This window comes from Macadamia integrifolia, chromosome 4 (genome assembly GCF_013358625.1).
Source record: "Macadamia integrifolia cultivar HAES 741 chromosome 4, SCU_Mint_v3, whole genome shotgun sequence".
In the NCBI taxonomy this organism is placed as follows: Eukaryota; Viridiplantae; Streptophyta; class Magnoliopsida; order Proteales; family Proteaceae; genus Macadamia; species Macadamia integrifolia.
In genome coordinates this window covers 23,926,167-23,944,632 of record NC_056560.1, presented here as the reverse complement: position 1 = coordinate 23,944,632, position 18,466 = coordinate 23,926,167, and the positions used below count along the sequence as shown (strand labels likewise).

The following is an 18,466-nucleotide window of genomic DNA, read 5'->3' as shown; positions in this document are numbered from 1 at the left end:
GAAACTTGTTGGATGGGGGGATGGCATCTTCCAAAGTTCTATGGTGCTGCCTCCCATCCTTGTTGCTGTATTGAACCTTGCTGGATTCCTCATGCCTCTGCTTTCTTGAGTTGATCTTGCAATGCCATAATTGATACATACGGTAACAAACTGGCTATTGCAGATTGTTACTGCTGCCCATCCTGATTTATTTGTTTGTGGATCAAAGCTTCCATTAGTGATGATTATTGGATAATCAGTTGGAAGAGTCAAGTATATGAAAGTTCTGGTGTTGGTAGACGATTGAATTAGTGGCGCCAGATGAATGAGATTGGAGGCTGAGTTCAGTTCCCATTCTAAAATGCTTTATAGAAGGCATATTCTCTCTCTCTCTCTCCAAGTCGCGAACCCTTGATCTCATGGTTACAAAAATGAATGTTTTCCCATTCTAAAATGCTTTACAGAAGGGATATTGGACAAGGTTTTTCATGCCGAAACACCATGACATTGTTTCTGGCAGTCCATAGAAAATAAGTTGTGTTGGATGCCATGCTCATGATACATTGCTGATCTTGTTTGGTGATTGTAGTACTATGCATGGAATAGACAAAAGAGTTTCTCTCTTAATATATTCTGTATGGAGAGCTAATGTTCCTGCAACCCATGTTCTTTAAGCAAGAGTATAAGAGAGGAAAATATGAGTCTTTCAATTTCCCTACTCCTTAATTTGAATTAGGTGCAATGCCTCTCTTTAAAACTTTCCAAGCAAACAGTTTAAATTTTGGGTGAATTGCAAGCGTCTCTAATTGCTCAACATTAGTTTTAGCATCATAGAGGGAATTTGGTTCAGTTGGCAACGGGGAGAGAGAGCTTTTGCTGTCAGCAAAGAGAACATTTTCCTCTTATTATTACATAGAAAAATAAATACATTATATTTATCACAAAACTTTACCCACTAATCCTTGTATAAGAACTTATGTAGAAAGATTCCTTTTAAAAGAAAAGATTCTTAACTATCAAAGAAGCAAAACCATTGATCAAATAAATGTTGAATAGTTGTCCATTCTGATTTAGTTCCAATGGAGGGTATGTGTTTGATGATCTCCCAATCTTCTCCTGTGTCTTTTCGGACCCTGTATTCAAGCTCTTTTGACATATTTGACAAACCAAGTTCTTGAAGAGTGACCACTTGTTTCAACCCACATGGAATCCTTTTTAGTAAAGGGCAGCGTAGTATACTTAAAACCCTGAGGTTTGGTAATGCTCCTTCTTCCACAATGAACTCCTCTAAATCATACCAGTCAATCAACACTAATTCCTCAAGTTGATGGAACCCATCACCAGAGAAAATGATTTTGGATCCCAGATATGTCCTTCTCAAGATGAGGCACCTTAGTTTGGGTAGCTTCTTTAAGGTTGCCATCAGTTCTTCCATCTGTTGTCCCCTTTGAAATCTCAACATTAAGGTGGTGAGATTGGAGGGAAAATCTCGAATTCCAATTATTCCATCTAATTCCATATGATGGAGCGCTAAGTGGTCAGAAAATGAAACAGGAAGAACCATTGCCTCCTCATCTTCATCCCTTACTTCGAGACCCAAAGGGAAACCTTTCAGACGAAGGCCCTGAAGGTGGTTCCATTTGGGGATGGCATTTAACAATGCCTTTTTGTAGAGCAGCAGCCCTGTTGAAGAAGACTCTAAACATAGTGCTCTCAGATTAGTCAGCTTGTCTAGCTTACCCATCCATTTGCCTTCATTTAGCATTAATGTCCTCAGGTTTGTCATGTGATCAAATCTCTGGGATCCATGTTCAGCAATTCTATAGAGTAAGATTTCTTAGCTGCTGCAGTTTCATTATTGTCATCACAGGTTGCTGTCTGACAGAAGTATGACCCAAATCCAGTGTTTGTAGATATTGTAGCTCTCCTATTGAAGATGGAAGCTCTGCTATGTCAGTTCCACGGATGCTTAGATACTTAAGGAGCATAAGCTTTCCAATCTGCTTGAGTGAGGTACTAGGCATAGAGTTAAAATGCAAACCCTTGAGATCTAAGACTCTAAGCAGTTTCATGGTTCCATAAAGACACTTCATCCACATGTTTCTTTCAATATCTCTAGAGTAGCACAATAAGGAACGATTACGTTGATTTAGAGCAATAGTTGGACTACCATACATACCTCTAGTAGGTTCAATGATGGAAAGCCGACGAGGTTTGTTTGGGGAAATCAAATTCTCTCTCCCAAGAACTTCAAGAAATCTCTCTTGCTTACCTTCTGAAACTGCTAGATCTCGAACAAGATCATGGATATGGCAAAATGTGACACGTCCATCATAACTTCGGACTGTTGCTTGAATTATGCTTCTTTGGATAAGTTCCTCCAAGTAATCCTATGCCACATCTTCCATAGTCAAGTGTCCCCTTAATTGTATGAAGCCCTCAGCCATCCACAGCCAGATCAACCTATGACTCATGATCTTAGATTCTTCGGGGAAAAGTCCTAAATAGAGGAAACAAGGCTTCAAATGATCTGGTAGGTCAGTATAACTCAAGAGTCAATACTTGTTTGCAATTCCCTTCATTCTGATTTAGCTCCCAATTTATGCTATCTAGGATCTTGGACCAAGCACTATGTGTCCTTGGTTTAGTGGATAAGAGACCACCTAATACTACTGTGGCCATTGGCAATCCATGACACTTTTGAACAATTTGCCTTCCCAAATCCTCCAAATCTTCAGGGCAACCTGCATCCTTACTACTCATCACCTTTGTCAGGAAGAGCTTCCAACTCTCATATTCATTCAGAAGGGGGAGGTGATACGGATCTCTGGAGGGGTCTGCACATCTAGCTACGGTTTCATTGCGAGTGGTAACCAACACCCTGCTTTGATACCCCTCTCCCTGATCTGGAAGTGCTTGTTTCAACATGTTCCAATCTTCAGGCCTCCATAAGTCATCAAATACAATTAGGTAAGTAGTTTCTTTCAAGTGACTTGAGAGCCTATGGATCAAGCTTTCGACATCTAGGCTATCTAGCTCCACCTTCTCTTTAGGGCTGGGGGGCTTGATCTGTTCAACACTGATTTGGAGAAGATCCCTTACATTGTATATTTGAGATACAGAAATCCAGGCAAGAGTTTGAAAATGTTCCTTGACATCATTCCTTTGGTAGGTTTTTCTAGCAAAGGTTGTTTTACCACTACCGCCAATTCCCACTATTGAAACAACAGCAGGACATGGCCTTGGGGGTTCTATGGGTATCAACAACTTCTTTACTATTTCATTCTCTTCCTTTTCCAATCCAATTACACAGAATTCATGAACAACAAGATCTCCCCTGCCTGAAATTTGCCCTGCTTCAGAATTTACAAGGCACAGCCTAGATCTGTCATCTGAAAGACGCTTAATCTTTTTTCTGGAATTTTCAGTTTTCATCCTTAAACTTGTAAAAATTATAAAGTTGATTAGGGTAGTAGCAGATGTACCTGGTTAGGAAGTTTGTGCATTGTTGTCTCTCTGCTCGAAAGATTAAGAAGTCAGACATCCTCTGCTTCCATGATAACATCTCTAACCTGGATCAGCCATTCTTCCACCTCATTTCTCGTACGGCGTTCCTCACTGGCTTCTTGCAGTGTAGAAGTCATCAAATTGATCTGGTTGCATAGCGATTGGGCCTGATCATTGGGCACTTCAGAGAGGAAGTGGTCAGCTTCATTTGAGATCGTCAAAGCTAAATTCTGTGCAATAGAAAAGATGCTCCCAGCCATTTATTTCCCTTTCTTATTAGTTCTTCATTCCTTTCTTTAATTCCCTCCTCCTGGGCGTATTGGGTTTCTCGTCAAGTTGGAGGGATAGGTCACAAACTTCCAAGATCATTTAAGTTGAATTCTTGGGAGGGGAACCTCCCGACACTGTTATGGCGGCTCACAAGTCAAAACCGTGTTCTTTCTCTCTCATCCTCAATGGTTGTATATAAAAAAAAGTGTGGATTATTCTTCTCTCTCATCAAGGCTTCATTTGTCCTATACTAAAATCTCATTCTTGGATGTTTTCAATCTGCTACGTATATCACATTATTTGGAGCATACATTTTCTGGGATATATTTTGTGGGAAGTTGCTCATATCACCCATGAATCCTGAAAAGTTTCAACCTAAAATCAGCTCCCCACTGTCACCAAAAGGAAAAAAAAAAAAAAGGGATTTATCTATTAATAATGGAAAAACAACCCATAATGCCCTAACCATGGTTTCAAGTATCGGTCAGGGATTGGCCGTATTGGCTGAGACCGATCCCTGATCCGATACCGATTCAAAAGGTTATCCAGATCGTTTTAGGGGTAAAATAGGAAAAAATTGTACTTTTTCAAAACTCAAGGATAAAATAGACCGATACTGATCCAATCCAATCCGATCCGATCCGATACGATCCAGACCTGTATCAGATTGGTATCAACAGAGACCAATACCAATACTGATACCGTCCCCCAAATCCTTGGCTCTAATAATAGAGCATTCCAACAAATTTCAACTGCGATAGTATAGCGTAAAAAGAAAAAAAGGGAGGGGGATCTATAACTTTAATCGTATATATGGGCATCTCTACTGTCAAGTCCATGGATATATTAGGGAGTGTCTCACAATGCATATATAGAAAGCCCACATGGTTAAGGAGGACAAAGGGAGAGCATTAAAAATTGTCAGAGGATGTATACGACCTAACCTTGCTAAATAGAAGAGTCAGGTGTGCATGCTCCAGTATGCATCATCATTTAGGGTCTGGATTTTGGTGCACATCTAGGATCATTCTACGTCAATGAGTGCAGAGCTGCGTCATTATGGATGACTTGATGATACCACACTATTCATGCAGCCATAGGGAAAGCTGAGCACTCTCCATGGCAAGGCAGATTGAAGAACCATCTCACGTGGTAGGCATTGGACAGCTTCTAATATGACATTGATTTTTCCTTCAAAGCTTAATTGCTCTTCTTTCAGAAGAGAGCCACTAGTAGAGGGTGAAGAGGAAAACACATCAACAAAGTTTTATGTACAATTAAGCTGTCAGATTGATTTTCATGCAGGAAAGGGATTGGTTTTCATGATCAATGCCCATCATTTAGATTCGGTTGGGAACTAATGTGGAAAGTACTATCCTAATTAGAGGCATTTGAGAGCTGCTCATCTCGAGAAAACTTGTGTGTCCTTTCGAAAACATCTCTATTGAATACTCGAAGAATGAATTCCAAAGAGATTAATGCAAAATCGATCTCAAACTAGAAAAGAACTAGTGGGAGATCAATTGCAACAGGATCGGTGATATAATATAAAGCCTCCCACCTTGCAACTACATCTCACAGTCAATCTTGCAAGGAAAAACAATAAAAAGCCCTACTCTTTATTTATAACTTCATGGAATTAAGCAAAACAGGAAACCCCTATATATAAAGTAGGGAGAATTCCTTACAACTTGAGCTTTTCACAAAGTAGAAACTCTTCTAGAACTACAAAATGAAAATTATGGTTGGATTGTAGCATATCTATCCAACCCTTATAGAAACACCAATAGACTAGAAACCAACACTAATCCTGTATAGTAAATCCCTCATATTTAGGCTTATAGACTAAGTCCATTACACCCACGACAATATAACCCATTGGACATTCAAAGTTAAGCATATGGCCTGATTTGCTGCTGGCCACCTTGTTCTTCTGAATTGTATCAGAGAAAACACTTTGTATTTTCACATTGCCCCGTCTCAAGAAAGGATCCTTTATCATTGGATCCAAACATCCCTAGAACTCAAGAAACAGAAAGCAAATTGCAACTACACCATAGGCAGAGAGATTAATAATTCTCAGCATGCTCAAATCCAAAAGGATTATGTCAACATTCTATTTTATGAATCTTTGTTTTACAGGCAATGGGAACTGACAAATTGCTGTTATGGAATATCATGCGTACAAATATACATGTTTGTACATACATAATTAAAAAATAAAAAACAGTTAACAAAATTTATCCTTTAATTTATCAATGGCCTTCCTAAATTCTGGTTTATATCAGGTCCTTTCTCACCAAATTTTGCGAACTCCTCAGGCACAGGCAAATTTAGCTCGGAGCAAACCAACTGTATTATCTTCCCAGTCACAGTCCCAAGTGAGAGCTTGTTCAAAGTAACTGCTATTGCGAACCTATGCTCGATGTCACAAAAACCTGTTGATCCACCAATGCCCGAGTGCCCAAAACTAATTAGGGACCCATCCTTCAGGCTGAACCTCCTGAAACCTAGCCCAAATTTCCCATTTGGGAAAACTATATTCCCATAGTCACCAACACCCAAGAATGCGTCATGAATCTTTGGGTTACTAAAAATCTTGTTAACACCTCTTCTATGATCGTCGCTCTCAATTCCATCAACACTGTCAGGTGTATTAGCACTACTACTAGAACTACTACCACTGGCACAGAGCCTTGTGTACTTGTCAATGCTAGTCTTTCTATCATTACCGTTCTTAGAATTTCTACTATGGTCAATAACCTTAGCTCTCTTCTTCGGACCAACCATATCCTTGATTTTTTTGCCTCTCTCTTTCTTTGGTGATTGCAATGAGGGGAATTTTGGGATGTGAGGGTGGCTGCCAAGTGGTGGACTGGAAGACGTATGTGGTGGTGGGACCATGCCACCAGCAGCAAGGGTTGCATAGTAGCGTGCAAGAGCTCGGGCTGAGCAATGCCCATTGGCGGCAGGAATAATGGCACGGCGTACATTGAGTGTGTTGAAGAGAGCAGGAAGTCCTGTTACAAGCTGCAACATGTTGTCTGGCTGGAAGGTGGAAGGAAGGTCAAGAGAACTGCCTCTTAACCTTGAGATCCTGTTGATATCTTCTATATCTAAAGTGAGCGTTGCAAGGCGAGATTCCACACCTGAGGCAATCATTAAATATGGGCATGGAAATAAGAAAACAAATCACTTCTTGAAACAGATAAGACCTAACATTCGATGGAAATATGAGAGGAAAAAAAAGGAAAAATTTAAAGGTGAATACCAAAAGAAAAAAGTGCAAATGAACAAGTAATGCCTGAACATTCTAAATTTTCAAATATTTTGTTAATGCAAGTTATCCAAAATGCTCCAAGAAGGAGAGAAAGAGTGTCATGCCTGGAGGAATGCCAATATATAGTTCGCCTTCAATGTTGAGAGGATGAATGATTGCTTCTTCAAGAACCTCTTGAAATTTCTTTCCAGATGCATGCTGTTCCATCCAATGCACAGTTAGAACAGCAAAGAAAAGATGGCTGAAAAAAAGTGGCAACATAAAAACACAAGTGACATAAACATGAAATGATCTGTTTCTCTCTGTACTCCAGTCAGATCAGTCAGACAGATTATCCACTGTTGGACCTAAAAAAGGGCGCTGATGCACCTAAAATGACACCCATTGCACAGTTTGGAGAAGCTTTATCTATTGAATAGTTAGAATCACCCAACAATTAAAATTCTAAGAGTTGAATCCTTATTTTTCAAGAGATAATATCAAGGAAGTTTGGATCCAGCTGGATACTTCTCGGGCTAGTTTCAAACAGCCTTCACATCATGATGAATTTTTTTTTTTGCTAAAAGGTCATTTGAATTAAAAAAGAAAAAAATTAAAAGAACAATACAAGGGAAAATGGCCCCATAAGCCAAACACACTGACAAAATAGGCGGTTTCCCCCTCCTATGGCAAAGTCATTTGCAGGGTAAAATCACCTAACTTACAACGAAGCCAATCCCAAGAGATACTAAATCAGGGGTTCAAAAACATTTCTAATCCATTAAAAGACTCGAACAATCACTTTTGCGACGAGGCGATATGGTTTGTCTTTCGACCAGCCTTCTCCTAATTAACCTTTCCCTTTCCCTTTCTTTGTTTAACTTTCTTGTTGCCATCGAGCTCTTCCCGAAGCCTAGCTGCCTCATCGACATTAGCAATTCCAGACTCCACCAAGTTCTCTCTCCGCAAAGTTCACACTACCTCCCCTATTATTAGGGCCCCTACCACAATCACCTCGACTATCCCCTCCCATACATAGATACATTCCTGCCACGAGAAGCACTTCGCACCCCCCACGTCTTGTTTGCGTTTCTCCACTAATCGGTTGTATATTACCGCAAGGGTCTCTTGCCTTTCCTGGCTATCAGTGAGAGATCCATCTTCCCCCGCAGCACTTACGCCCACATCTTCATCCTCTCTTGACCTCGTTTCAAAACTGGACTCATTAGAAGCCATGTCCGCCCAATCCGATCTAGCACCCGACCCTTGCTCCTTTTCATTTAACCTTCCCTTTTGAACAAGATTCTATAAATCATGCTCATTTCCCTCTTCACGATCCTGGAATAGAATGCTGTCATGCACTATTATCCCAATTGATCCCTCCTTTAATGGAAAGAGGACCTTCTCTCGTGTGAGAATGGTAGGGGACAACCATTCTCCCATCCAAGTCTTTATTTTCTTCATTAGTAATGGAAAGAATATTTTCCTTGTTTAAACCATGTCAAGGAATTCCCAAAGAGCCACGTTCTCTACATAATGATGACTTAGTCCAAAAGCATTGCACAATAGAGTGTCACACAACACATCACAACTTATTGTGGGTTCAACTGATTACGGGGTGTCTAAATGATATGAACTTCATGCAATCTGGTTCCACAAGTAAGATAACATCCTCTGTGGGTCCCATCAATGGAATGGCCCCAGAGAACCATGCAAGGATGTCATGCACTTGCATCACAACTCACCTCACCAGGTCTTATTCAAAACTACTTTGAATTTGCTACATAGATCCTGTTTCACCATTCCGCATTTTTAAGGTCTGGTTCACTAGAAGTCTGTTCAATCATGGAGACCCAGTTGGATGTGTTTGCCCTTTAAAAAGTTTCTTCCACCAATTTGTACATTTGTGATTTTCTTTTCCAAAATTTTGATCAAAACTCTTTACCAAGTACTGATACAATTGTCTGTTCAAATTGTTTTTGAAAATCACAAATGTACACATAGTCATAGGGTTGAAGAAATTCAAAGGTTAAATACTGTTCCAACTGGGTCTCTCTTTTCAGTCCAGGTTGAACTGACTTGGGTAACGACAAGTCTACAACATCACACTTGCATTTTCTCAACCAATCAAGGTATTATTAAACTGTATAACATCTTACTTCAACTACAGACCACTGCTAGCTTCTAGACTAGCTAAAGCTGGACTGACTATAATGTGACCTTTAGAAAATGACCAAGGTCACACTTCCCTAGTCACCTCTGCATGTGCTTGAGGTTGGGTCTTATATTACCCCATTTGCAAGAGCAACAAAAAGAGTAGCTTTTACATTCTGGATCAGAGCTGAATGCCATTTAGTCTGATGAATCAAAAGTAAATCTGAAAGAAATTATGGCACTGGCAATGAAGCTCACAGGAAAAAATACCTCAATGATTCCTCCACACAACCAGCCGAAGGACAAATAATGATAAAGCTGCTCCTTTCCAGGCTCAGTTTCAGGGACTGACATAGCAATATGGTTCAAGCTTTCATTCCAGTCACACATGAGTAAAGGATTTTCCCTGACATCAGCCATTCCATTGTGCAATCCAGATGTATGGTTCAGGACATGGCAAACCTAAACAATAAAGCCCAAATAAAATAAGACTATCAAATAAAAAGATGAAAATTTTTCAATATACTTGGTTGAAACTGGAAGTAAAGAGCATATGAAATACCTTTATTGAATCTTTTCCATTTGTTTTGAATTGTGGCCAGATGTTTGCAATATTTTCCTCGAGTTGCAGTTTCCTTTAAGACAAGGCAGACAAGAAGTTATCCTTGCTTTGTAATTAATGAGACTAAAAACACCCCCTAGTCTGCAGTACACCTTATTAACAATTATCATATATGAATATCTGTCTTTATGTATAATTGCATATATGTCTGTGTTATATATAATATATATGTATAAAAATTACTCTTTATAAAAAATTCAGCATAAGGATATGCAAAACATGAATCTATATTAGAGTAAAATTAATAAAATACCCGTTATCAACCAGCCAATGTAACATTCCTGCAGTAATCCCCTTTGTTACTGAAAAAACAGGAAATAGACTGTCAGGCTGAACAGGCCGAGGATCGTATCTTCCAAGCTGACCAGCGGAAGTATCAATTATAACTTCTCCATCTTTGTAGGCACATACCTAAAGAAAATAAATTGTCAACGCATAGATAAAATCAACAAAAAGATGGTGACTTCCGTTTGGAAATGCAGCCTTGCAAGCTAAGTGCATAAATACACAAGAAATAAAAACAATTTGATTTAAAAAAAAATTGCAAAACATTGGAGAATATAGTTCCCTCTTCATGATGAGATTAAATTTACAATATATTTGACAAAGGAATCTGCAGGTTCATTTCTTGTCCCTTGCTAGATAAATAAATGATAAAGGTCCTTTACTTCAGCCTCTGCTTGGGAATTCATTCATATCAAGACCTCGCTTGTTCCTTGGTACAAAACCGCATGGTTTAAAGGCCACATCCCCTCCAAAACTTCACTTATTGGCGCACTCCCTTCAATTTCCTCCTTACCCAATCTTTCCTAATCCATAGGCACATCCAAGTCTCCCCCTCTTGCTGCCTGTTCTGGAATAGCACTGAAGATGCTAACCATCTTTTTTTATCTTGCCCCTTCTCCTCTTCTGTTTGGAAGAAGACTCTTAGCTCCATTTGACTATCCTAAAGAACCACCCTCCCTTTGTCTAGAGAGTGGCTCTGGATTGACATGACTTTTGGCGATTCTATCATATGTGACACAATAGGGAAGCTCACTTTTGCGGCAGCGATCAATCATATTGGATGGAGTGCAATCTCCAGAGATGTACTTCCAACTCTCGTTCTTTGACAAGATTTGGAATGCCATCTTTTTTTATGTCAGCTCCAAGATTGGCTCTATCTGTCACAATACAGTTAGAAATACCTGAAGGAACAGGCTCATTATTGTCTCCCCCCTCCCCCACTTGATGTCCCCCCCCCTCCTTGGTTTGGCCTCTTGGCCTTTGAGTTCCCCCTGTGAGCTTTGTGTTCTTTGGCTCTCCCCCTCCACCCTTATTCCTTTGTATATTCTTCCTCTTGGTAATGAATGATTTATTCATCCAAAAGAAAAAAAACACTCCACAAAGCATCTTGTTAATTTCCACTTGTTTAACAGCCTTCTACAAGAGCTGAAACCATGTCCAATGTGTGTGTTCAGATTCTAACCATAGTAAGGGGCATGTCTCGTAATACTATCATGCTACTCTACCACTCCTACTGTAGCACCTCTACTAGTCTAGAACACATAGGTACGCACATATACAAAAAAATTGAACTCTTATTAGCTTTTATGATACTTGAGGGTGGACCTCGGCGCAATGGTAAGGTTGCTCCATTGCGACCTAGTGGTCATGGGTTTGAGTCGGGAAACAGCCTCTCCACAAAGCTGAGGTAAGGCCGTGTACATTTGACCCTCCCTAGACCCTGCAGTGGCGGGAGCCTCGTGCACTCGGTATGCCTTTTTCTCTATGATACTTATAATCAACTTCTTTACTGATAAGCAAAAGATAATAAAATAATTGATCCAAAACAAGAAGAAAAGGTACAAATTCACAACATAGTTGCTAGTTACCACCATGCTGAAACAAGTAAAACATGTACAAGGAACCCCAGAAACAGAGGTAAACACCCACGACAGTGACAGACAATAAAAGCCAATATCCTCCACTCCAGTAATGGAAGAGAATTCCCTGACCACCGGCCAAGACTTCCTACTTCTTTCTTAGCAAGCTTGTGTGCCATAGAATTGGCTGATCTTGCCTTCTAATTGAAAAAGCAGTGTATTTGAAGAGTAAGGATTTTATGTCTCATAATATGAGGAAACCTCCATGGCCACTGAACATTGGATGATGCCCATATTTTTTTATCTACAAAACCTTCTCTCATAAGTCATAACTAGTTTCGAACACATCTCTAGAGAATGGAGTTTTGCTCTAACAGAGTTCCTTTCATCAACAGGTCCAGAATCTTTGGAAAAATCTACTGAAGAAGATCTAATGATGCCCCCCACTTCTGATGGCCCTGGATTGCCCATAGATCAATGAACTTTCGAAGTTCAATTTTACAGTAGTTACTGGTGGAAACCTCCCAGAAAATCTGTCTCCTAATCCTGGGGACAGTGGAATTGATTACATTCTCCCAATATGAAGAGGAAAGTGGATGCGACATTCCTAAGCAAGAGGTTCACCATTGCCAAATGTGCAACCCTCACTTTCTCCTTCTCTATAACTGGAGCGCTGAACTGAACTCACTTCTAGATAATCCGGCACTCATTTCCTCCCAACTACACCATATATCTGCCAAAAGGTAGCTCACCACAGAAATCTCCCCCTATCTCCAAACAGAGCCATGTGCCAAAACCATATTAGCCCACCATGTCACTAGGGGTGGGCCAATCCAAATGAAAGATGGAAAGAATTGGAAGCATAGTCTCTTGGCAAAGGGACAATCAGGGAATAGGTGATCAACTGATTTCCCATTCTCCTTACACGTGTACGAAAGGAGATAGACAGCACCAATTCTCAAGTGGAATTTATTTATTTATTTTTTGCAGTTTGTACTTTTTTGTGAGAAATCTCTCATCCTAATGATAATTATAAAGAATTTTAAACCACTCCAAACTTGACATAATATGTAAAGTTTATTCAAATAAATTGGATTCTGACACCTGCACCTGTATCAATGTCACATAGCCGCCTTCTTTTTTTTTGGGTGAATTTAATTTAATTTAGTTTATTTTTTTGAAGAATAATAATCCAAAGAGGATGTTGATAAATTTCCAATCATACACCTCCAACAAAATATGTGGCTATGACACTCTTCAAACAAAACCAGGAAACTAATTTCCAGAATTCATAAAATTTGAAAATAAAACCGACTACCAAAATCACGCTCAAATGCTTCCTCCAACACCTTAAAAGGAAGCGGCTGCTCCATTCTTCCTTGGAGCTGCTTGAGTCCCCTCTCTGAAGTTGGCCTTGAATCTGCAGGGCAAGTGGCAGAGGTACCACATCCGACCAGTTCCAGTTGTCTTCCTCCAAATGGCTTTCACGCTCCAGTTATATTTCCTGGTATGGGCTGAAGGGAAACCACAGGCAGCACATCCGCTCTTCTGAAGATGAAAGTTGCAGCATCTGCATCTCATACAGAGTGTGTGTCTTGTTCCCTCATCTTACCGAAGCTTCCTGTTCCTTTGCCCATTATGCAAGTTTCAGAAAAAACCCTAGCTACAGAGCTACGTAGCCATTTCTCCGAAACGTGAACATAAAAAAATAGCTAGACCATGGAAAAAAGCAATAAAAACAGCTTCGTAGTGCCCATTACGACAACTTCCAAGCTATCCTAAATTCTTGAGAGCTTCTCACAACTAATTCCTAAGATTCTAGATGTAGGACAGATTCTACAATTATGAAAGCCAAGAGAAAAATAAAGAAAATGGAAAAAAAAAAAGAGAGGATAAGACAGAAGAATACAAAACTAAAAGATTCCTCATGTAACAAGACACTGCTGGTCATCCAAAATAAAGGACAAAAGGGAAATTATCAAAACAAAGTAAACAATTCAATAATGCTTCAGAAAATTACCAAGCTAACACTTAGGTAGTGAAATTCATACCATCTTGAACCAAGTCTACTCATCCACCCTATGATACAAGGTTTCAACTAAATTTCGTTATTTTGGTGTTTCACAGGCTGTCGAAATGAAACAGCCTACGATATTGAAGAATTCCAATGTTTTGAAAACTCCAAAATTTCGGTGTTCTGTTCATTTCGCTGATATTTTGGTCGAAACTATTCAAAACCTTTAGTATAAATTCCATACTTTGAGGGAAATGGTACAGACATTTTCAGACACATCAAAACAATCATTACATTTTCCTCAAAAAATTCTGATGTTATTGTTTCCTATGTCAGTGTTCGACACACAGAACTTTGCCAGGCCACAGCACATGTACCGTTTCCTTATTACATGAAACATAAAACACATAGAAATGAAAGGGAAAAGGCAGTGGGCAATTAATGCAACTAGTTGGATATTCATATGCACCTGAATTCCTAGTATTTTATCATCAGTGCCGAGCTGAACTAAGAATTGCCTCAGCTTGGCCTCCACATCAGATTGAACAGGTGTGTCATGGATCCAGTGTGCATTTGTTGCCAGTCCCTTCTCAATGTTTCTGTAGCCCATGAATCCACATTGGAGTAAGATAAAATAAGAAAAACAATGGTGTAACGCATTAAACTAACACTAATTTTTTTTGGGGCGGTGGGGGTGGGAGGGAAATAGTTAAAACTGAAAGACAATTAAGGTGATCCAAAAATTTTAGGTATTAATTCTTTTGGCATGTCTTATGGTGAGTCACTGAGGTATAAATGTTCTGACACTTTGTATTGTGAGGGACACTTTGGTCATTTTATTTTTTTACTTGAGTCCTTGTCTAGAACCTTTAAGGGGTCTTCTCTTCTTTATTTGTGTGGGATCCAAATTGTTGGTCTTTAAGGGTCTTCATGCTACAGGGGCTTCCAGGTTCAGTATTTAAAGGGTCGGGATCTCCATCAGGGGTAATTTTAAAAAAAAGTTATTAGTTTCTAAGTAGGGCAGAACTCCCATCCATGGAGAAATTGGAAGGTTTCAGTATCAAAACTTGAAGCACTGAGAATTCCAATCACCATCACTCGCAGTTCACTTAACATGACTGTCATTTCCTTTGACACAGTGACTTTGTTCTTACATGTCAAAGGATAGAGGCAATTATTCTCTCTCTCTCTCTCATGTTTGTTCTTTTCCGTTGTAATTATTTACTTTCTGAAACTCCAATTGTAGTGCTTTGATTTTACCTCATGATTGTGTAGCAGTCAATCACCACAAGCAAGAAATTGAGATTCAAAAACAGACTCACCCTTGTAAAGCAGCTTCAGCAAATGGCCTCATTATATCCAAATACACAATGCGAACATTCATGATGGATGAAAGCCCTGAAAATAATTAAACATTTGAATGAAGAAAAATAAATAGACAAACTAATTCCTCATTATGGACCATCCATTGGATATGTTTAGGACAGACCTCGGAGAAGATTTAAAACACGTCCAAATATCACAGCATCACCTGGAAAAGCATCAACCTGTAGAATAAAGTTGTCATGTTATTCAATATAGATGGAAGTGAGAAGGTAGATATTAAAACAACTACATTATGTCAAAACAGACAAATAAAGAGATGTATCAGTATTAGGAGAACTTAGATCTTACAGGGTTAAAGCGTTTGACTTCTTTTTTGTCCAGTTTCATCTTTTCCTGGATGGCCTTCATATTTTTTGTTCTTTGTTCATTTAAAGATTTCATGTTTTCCTTGGAAGATGGAAACAATTAGTATAAGATTTGGCTTACTGAAAATGAATAGACAATTTAAGAGCAGTCTCTGCACACTTACAAAGGCTTCACTAGCTGGGGTGGAAGTACGAAAGAGTACACTTGTGATCTGCATAGCCTGCTCTGGCATGTCCAGGCGCAACCTTAGTCCCATCTCTGCAAAGGCTGACAATAGTGCTACATGATCTCCCTGTGGTAAACAATATGACCAAAATTCTCTCAACAAGGATTGTTTGTACGAACTAGAAAATCACCACCCAGAGAGAGAGAGAGAGAGAGAGAAAATAAGGTAACCACTTGCATGATACTTTGCCACAAAAAAATTTCATGATGATTTATGATCTAATCTTTTCTACGAATTGAAAGATGACAGCGTTCACAACTACCACAACTTCTGCGTACAAAAGATCTTAAGCACTTTATGACCATCACATTCACCATGAAAACATTTCCTTGCCTGTTTCATTGTGCGAATGCAGCGGCACAGTATAGTACTATTAAATATTTTCTTGCTCTTAAAGTTACAAAGTCTTTATTTCTTGTAAAAAGGTCACTTTTGTACAGAAATATACATACGCATGAGGTGAGATATACAGCTGTAATGATTTTCTTCTTCAAGCCCAATGATTTTTTTCCCCTTAAAAACTATATCCTATTGTTTGCTTATGTAATGATCCTTAGTTGTGAACAATGCTAATTTTATCATTTCATAAAGTGCCACACAACCACTGCAATTTTTCTAAAACGGTTCCACAGTGTATAATTTTACAATGTCCCATGGATATCCATTAGTATCCATGAAATAACTCTTACTTCCATGCTGACCAATGTTTAGACTGAAACTGGTGGTATTAAAACCCCACATGACAAGGAGAGTAGCATCCTACATAGATAAAAAGGCATCTTACACAGCAACCCTAAAAACTGTTAATTCATACATCAACTTATATGCATACCTAAATGTATTTTGTTGATCATGATGTAGGCCAAGAGAGGGTAAATTGAAAATCCTAAGACTATAGCCCTCATTTAGAAGGATATGAGAAAGCTACTGTAAGTCTGTAAGACTGTAACAGTCAATCACATAGAAAGACACACAAATTCATAAAAGTTCTGCATATGCCTATGTCCTCTGCCTAGCGCAAACTAGGATTTTCACAGTGGTATAGCTTTTCCCGGTGCTATCCAAATCATTAGTCCTGCATTCCTTGGGCAGGGGACACCTAGAGTGTTTACACATCTGAAAACTTAATCCAAAGACCTGCTCATAATCACCTAGTGTTTTCCAAGATAACACACAACATAGTGGTTTTATACAAGACAACCACTTACAATCCTGGTGTTTAAATGGATTAGATACCTAACCCACAATCCAGCTTACAAGGTGGGGAATCACCTAGTGTTTTCTGAATAACACTCAAGTACTCAACCTTCTATTGCATAGAAGTTCTTCTGAGTTTTTGCAAACTTAGGTTCTTGAGTTTTGCAACTCAAGATAACAAGCCTCTCATAGGCAGATATGCAAATCAAAGTTTGATACAACCCTCTATCCAGGGTGGATATACAAGATAAGGTACAAAGCCCCTCATCCTATTGCCCCTTGATTTAAGATAATCCAAGCAATAAATGCTTCCAAAATGGATTAGGACAGGACTTCCCACGGTTGATTGTCCCTTTTGGCCGATCAACCATTTTCACTAGCTATTAGAGCCAATGGCCTTTCTCAGCCTTCAATGGATATTTTGACCAGTGGACTGTTATAGGCATCTGGTTGGGTGTCTAGAAACCAAAATCATGACCTTGCTCTTGGAAGTTTTTCTCCTTAGAGTAAGGCTCTGTCCAGTCGACCGTTTGGTAAGCCGGTCATCTCTCCAAAACATAGGACGTCCAGATGATCACCCGTCTAGATTGTCTACAAAGGCTAGTCATGCCCATCTTTCACCGGTTGTGTCTCTTGAAGATGGTCCTTCGCCCTCTCTGTTAAGTCATAATAATAACTATCAACTTATCTCCTAAGAGGTTTATTCCCTTATCATATTAGGTGACTTAATATACATCACAAAGGGAATATAGGTGACTTAAGTGATACATAGGACTACAAATGAATTTAAAAGTAAGAACCTAATCCTTTGATCACGTCAAGCTTAGGTCTTGATAACTTCATTCCACTGATACGAGTTGCTTGTTCCAAGCCATTGGCATTCATCCATTTCTTGAATAACCTTGGCTTGATGAAGCTTGTATGTTGTGATCGCCAACTTCTTGATTGCTCTTCAAATGAGGCTTGCTTGATACATCCAATACAGCATAGGCTTGATGCTTGCTTACCTCTTTGATTGTTCTTCTTGAGCTTGTTAGGAATGTATCAAAACACTCAACAAATCATTAGGATTCCCGAAACCCATCATGACCATTAGTCATCACCAATGTGTCCAGTTTTCCAGACTGTCGCTTAGGTGTTCATGTTTTATCATCACCAAAACATATTTACCTACTTTGACGGATGTTTTCTTCGTAGGAATATACTAGGTGTTTAAGGCAATTGTGTTTCATTTGCATGCAACAATTATGTTTTCTGCAGAGGCAATCTCTTCTCTCAATCACCCTTGTTCCTCTTCTTTTCTCCATCAAAAAGATAAGGGAAAAAAAGTTTCCAGTAGTTTGGACATTGCAGGTTGGTCTCTGACAGGTGTGGACACTGCCAGAGATGAGAAATGGTCTGTCCTATTTTAAAAAGAAATTCATGGCAAGGAAACAACTAACTACTATCTTGTTTCCCATTTCTAGTAATACTGATGCGAGTACATGATCACTACCATTAAATGCGGCTTGATACTCTGTATCTTTGTTGTAATGTAAAAGTGTAAGCCTAGATGTATAGGATAGTTTTTAAATTTCTTGAGTCTTTTCTTTTTTAAGAGAGAGAAAAGGGGGGGGGGATATACAAGCTTGAAGGCACAAAATAAGAAACAGCCTTAAGGAAAGGAGGTGAACCCTTAGGG

The 18,466-nt window shown here is 39.2% G+C and overlaps 2 protein-coding genes and 1 pseudogene across 2 annotated transcripts in view; all 3 read right to left on the bottom strand.

The window, feature by feature from the left end:
- Positions 1–1,799: 1,799 nt before the first annotated feature.
- LOC122076345 (putative inactive disease susceptibility protein LOV1) lies at positions 1,800–3,414 on the bottom strand. The gene is made up of 2 exons (XM_042641654.1): positions 2,542–3,414; positions 1,800–2,369 (listed from the first exon to the last, which is right to left on the bottom strand). Exons 1-2 carry the CDS (start codon positions 3,412–3,414, stop codon positions 1,800–1,802), a joined length of 1,443 nt encoding a protein of 480 aa, XP_042497588.1.
- Positions 3,415–5,841: 2,427 nt separating this feature from the next.
- Positions 5,842–18,466, bottom strand: part of LOC122076742 — a 33,853-nt gene continuing 21,228 nt past the window's right edge. Inside the window, exons 10-19 of the mRNA XM_042642240.1 lie at positions 15,526–15,654; positions 15,345–15,443; positions 15,160–15,217; positions 14,993–15,068; positions 14,140–14,269; positions 10,045–10,202; positions 9,732–9,804; positions 9,440–9,631; positions 7,141–7,234; positions 5,842–6,905 (exon numbers count right to left, since the gene is read on the bottom strand). Coding sequence (XP_042498174.1) covers positions 6,004–6,905; positions 7,141–7,234; positions 9,440–9,631; positions 9,732–9,804; positions 10,045–10,202; positions 14,140–14,269; positions 14,993–15,068; positions 15,160–15,217; positions 15,345–15,443; positions 15,526–15,654 — 1,911 coding nt within the window. The 3' untranslated portion in view covers positions 5,842–6,003. The remainder of the gene's footprint in view (positions 6,906–7,140; positions 7,235–9,439; positions 9,632–9,731; positions 9,805–10,044; positions 10,203–14,139; positions 14,270–14,992; positions 15,069–15,159; positions 15,218–15,344; positions 15,444–15,525; positions 15,655–18,466) is intronic.
- Positions 11,130–14,127, bottom strand: LOC122076743 (annotated as a pseudogene).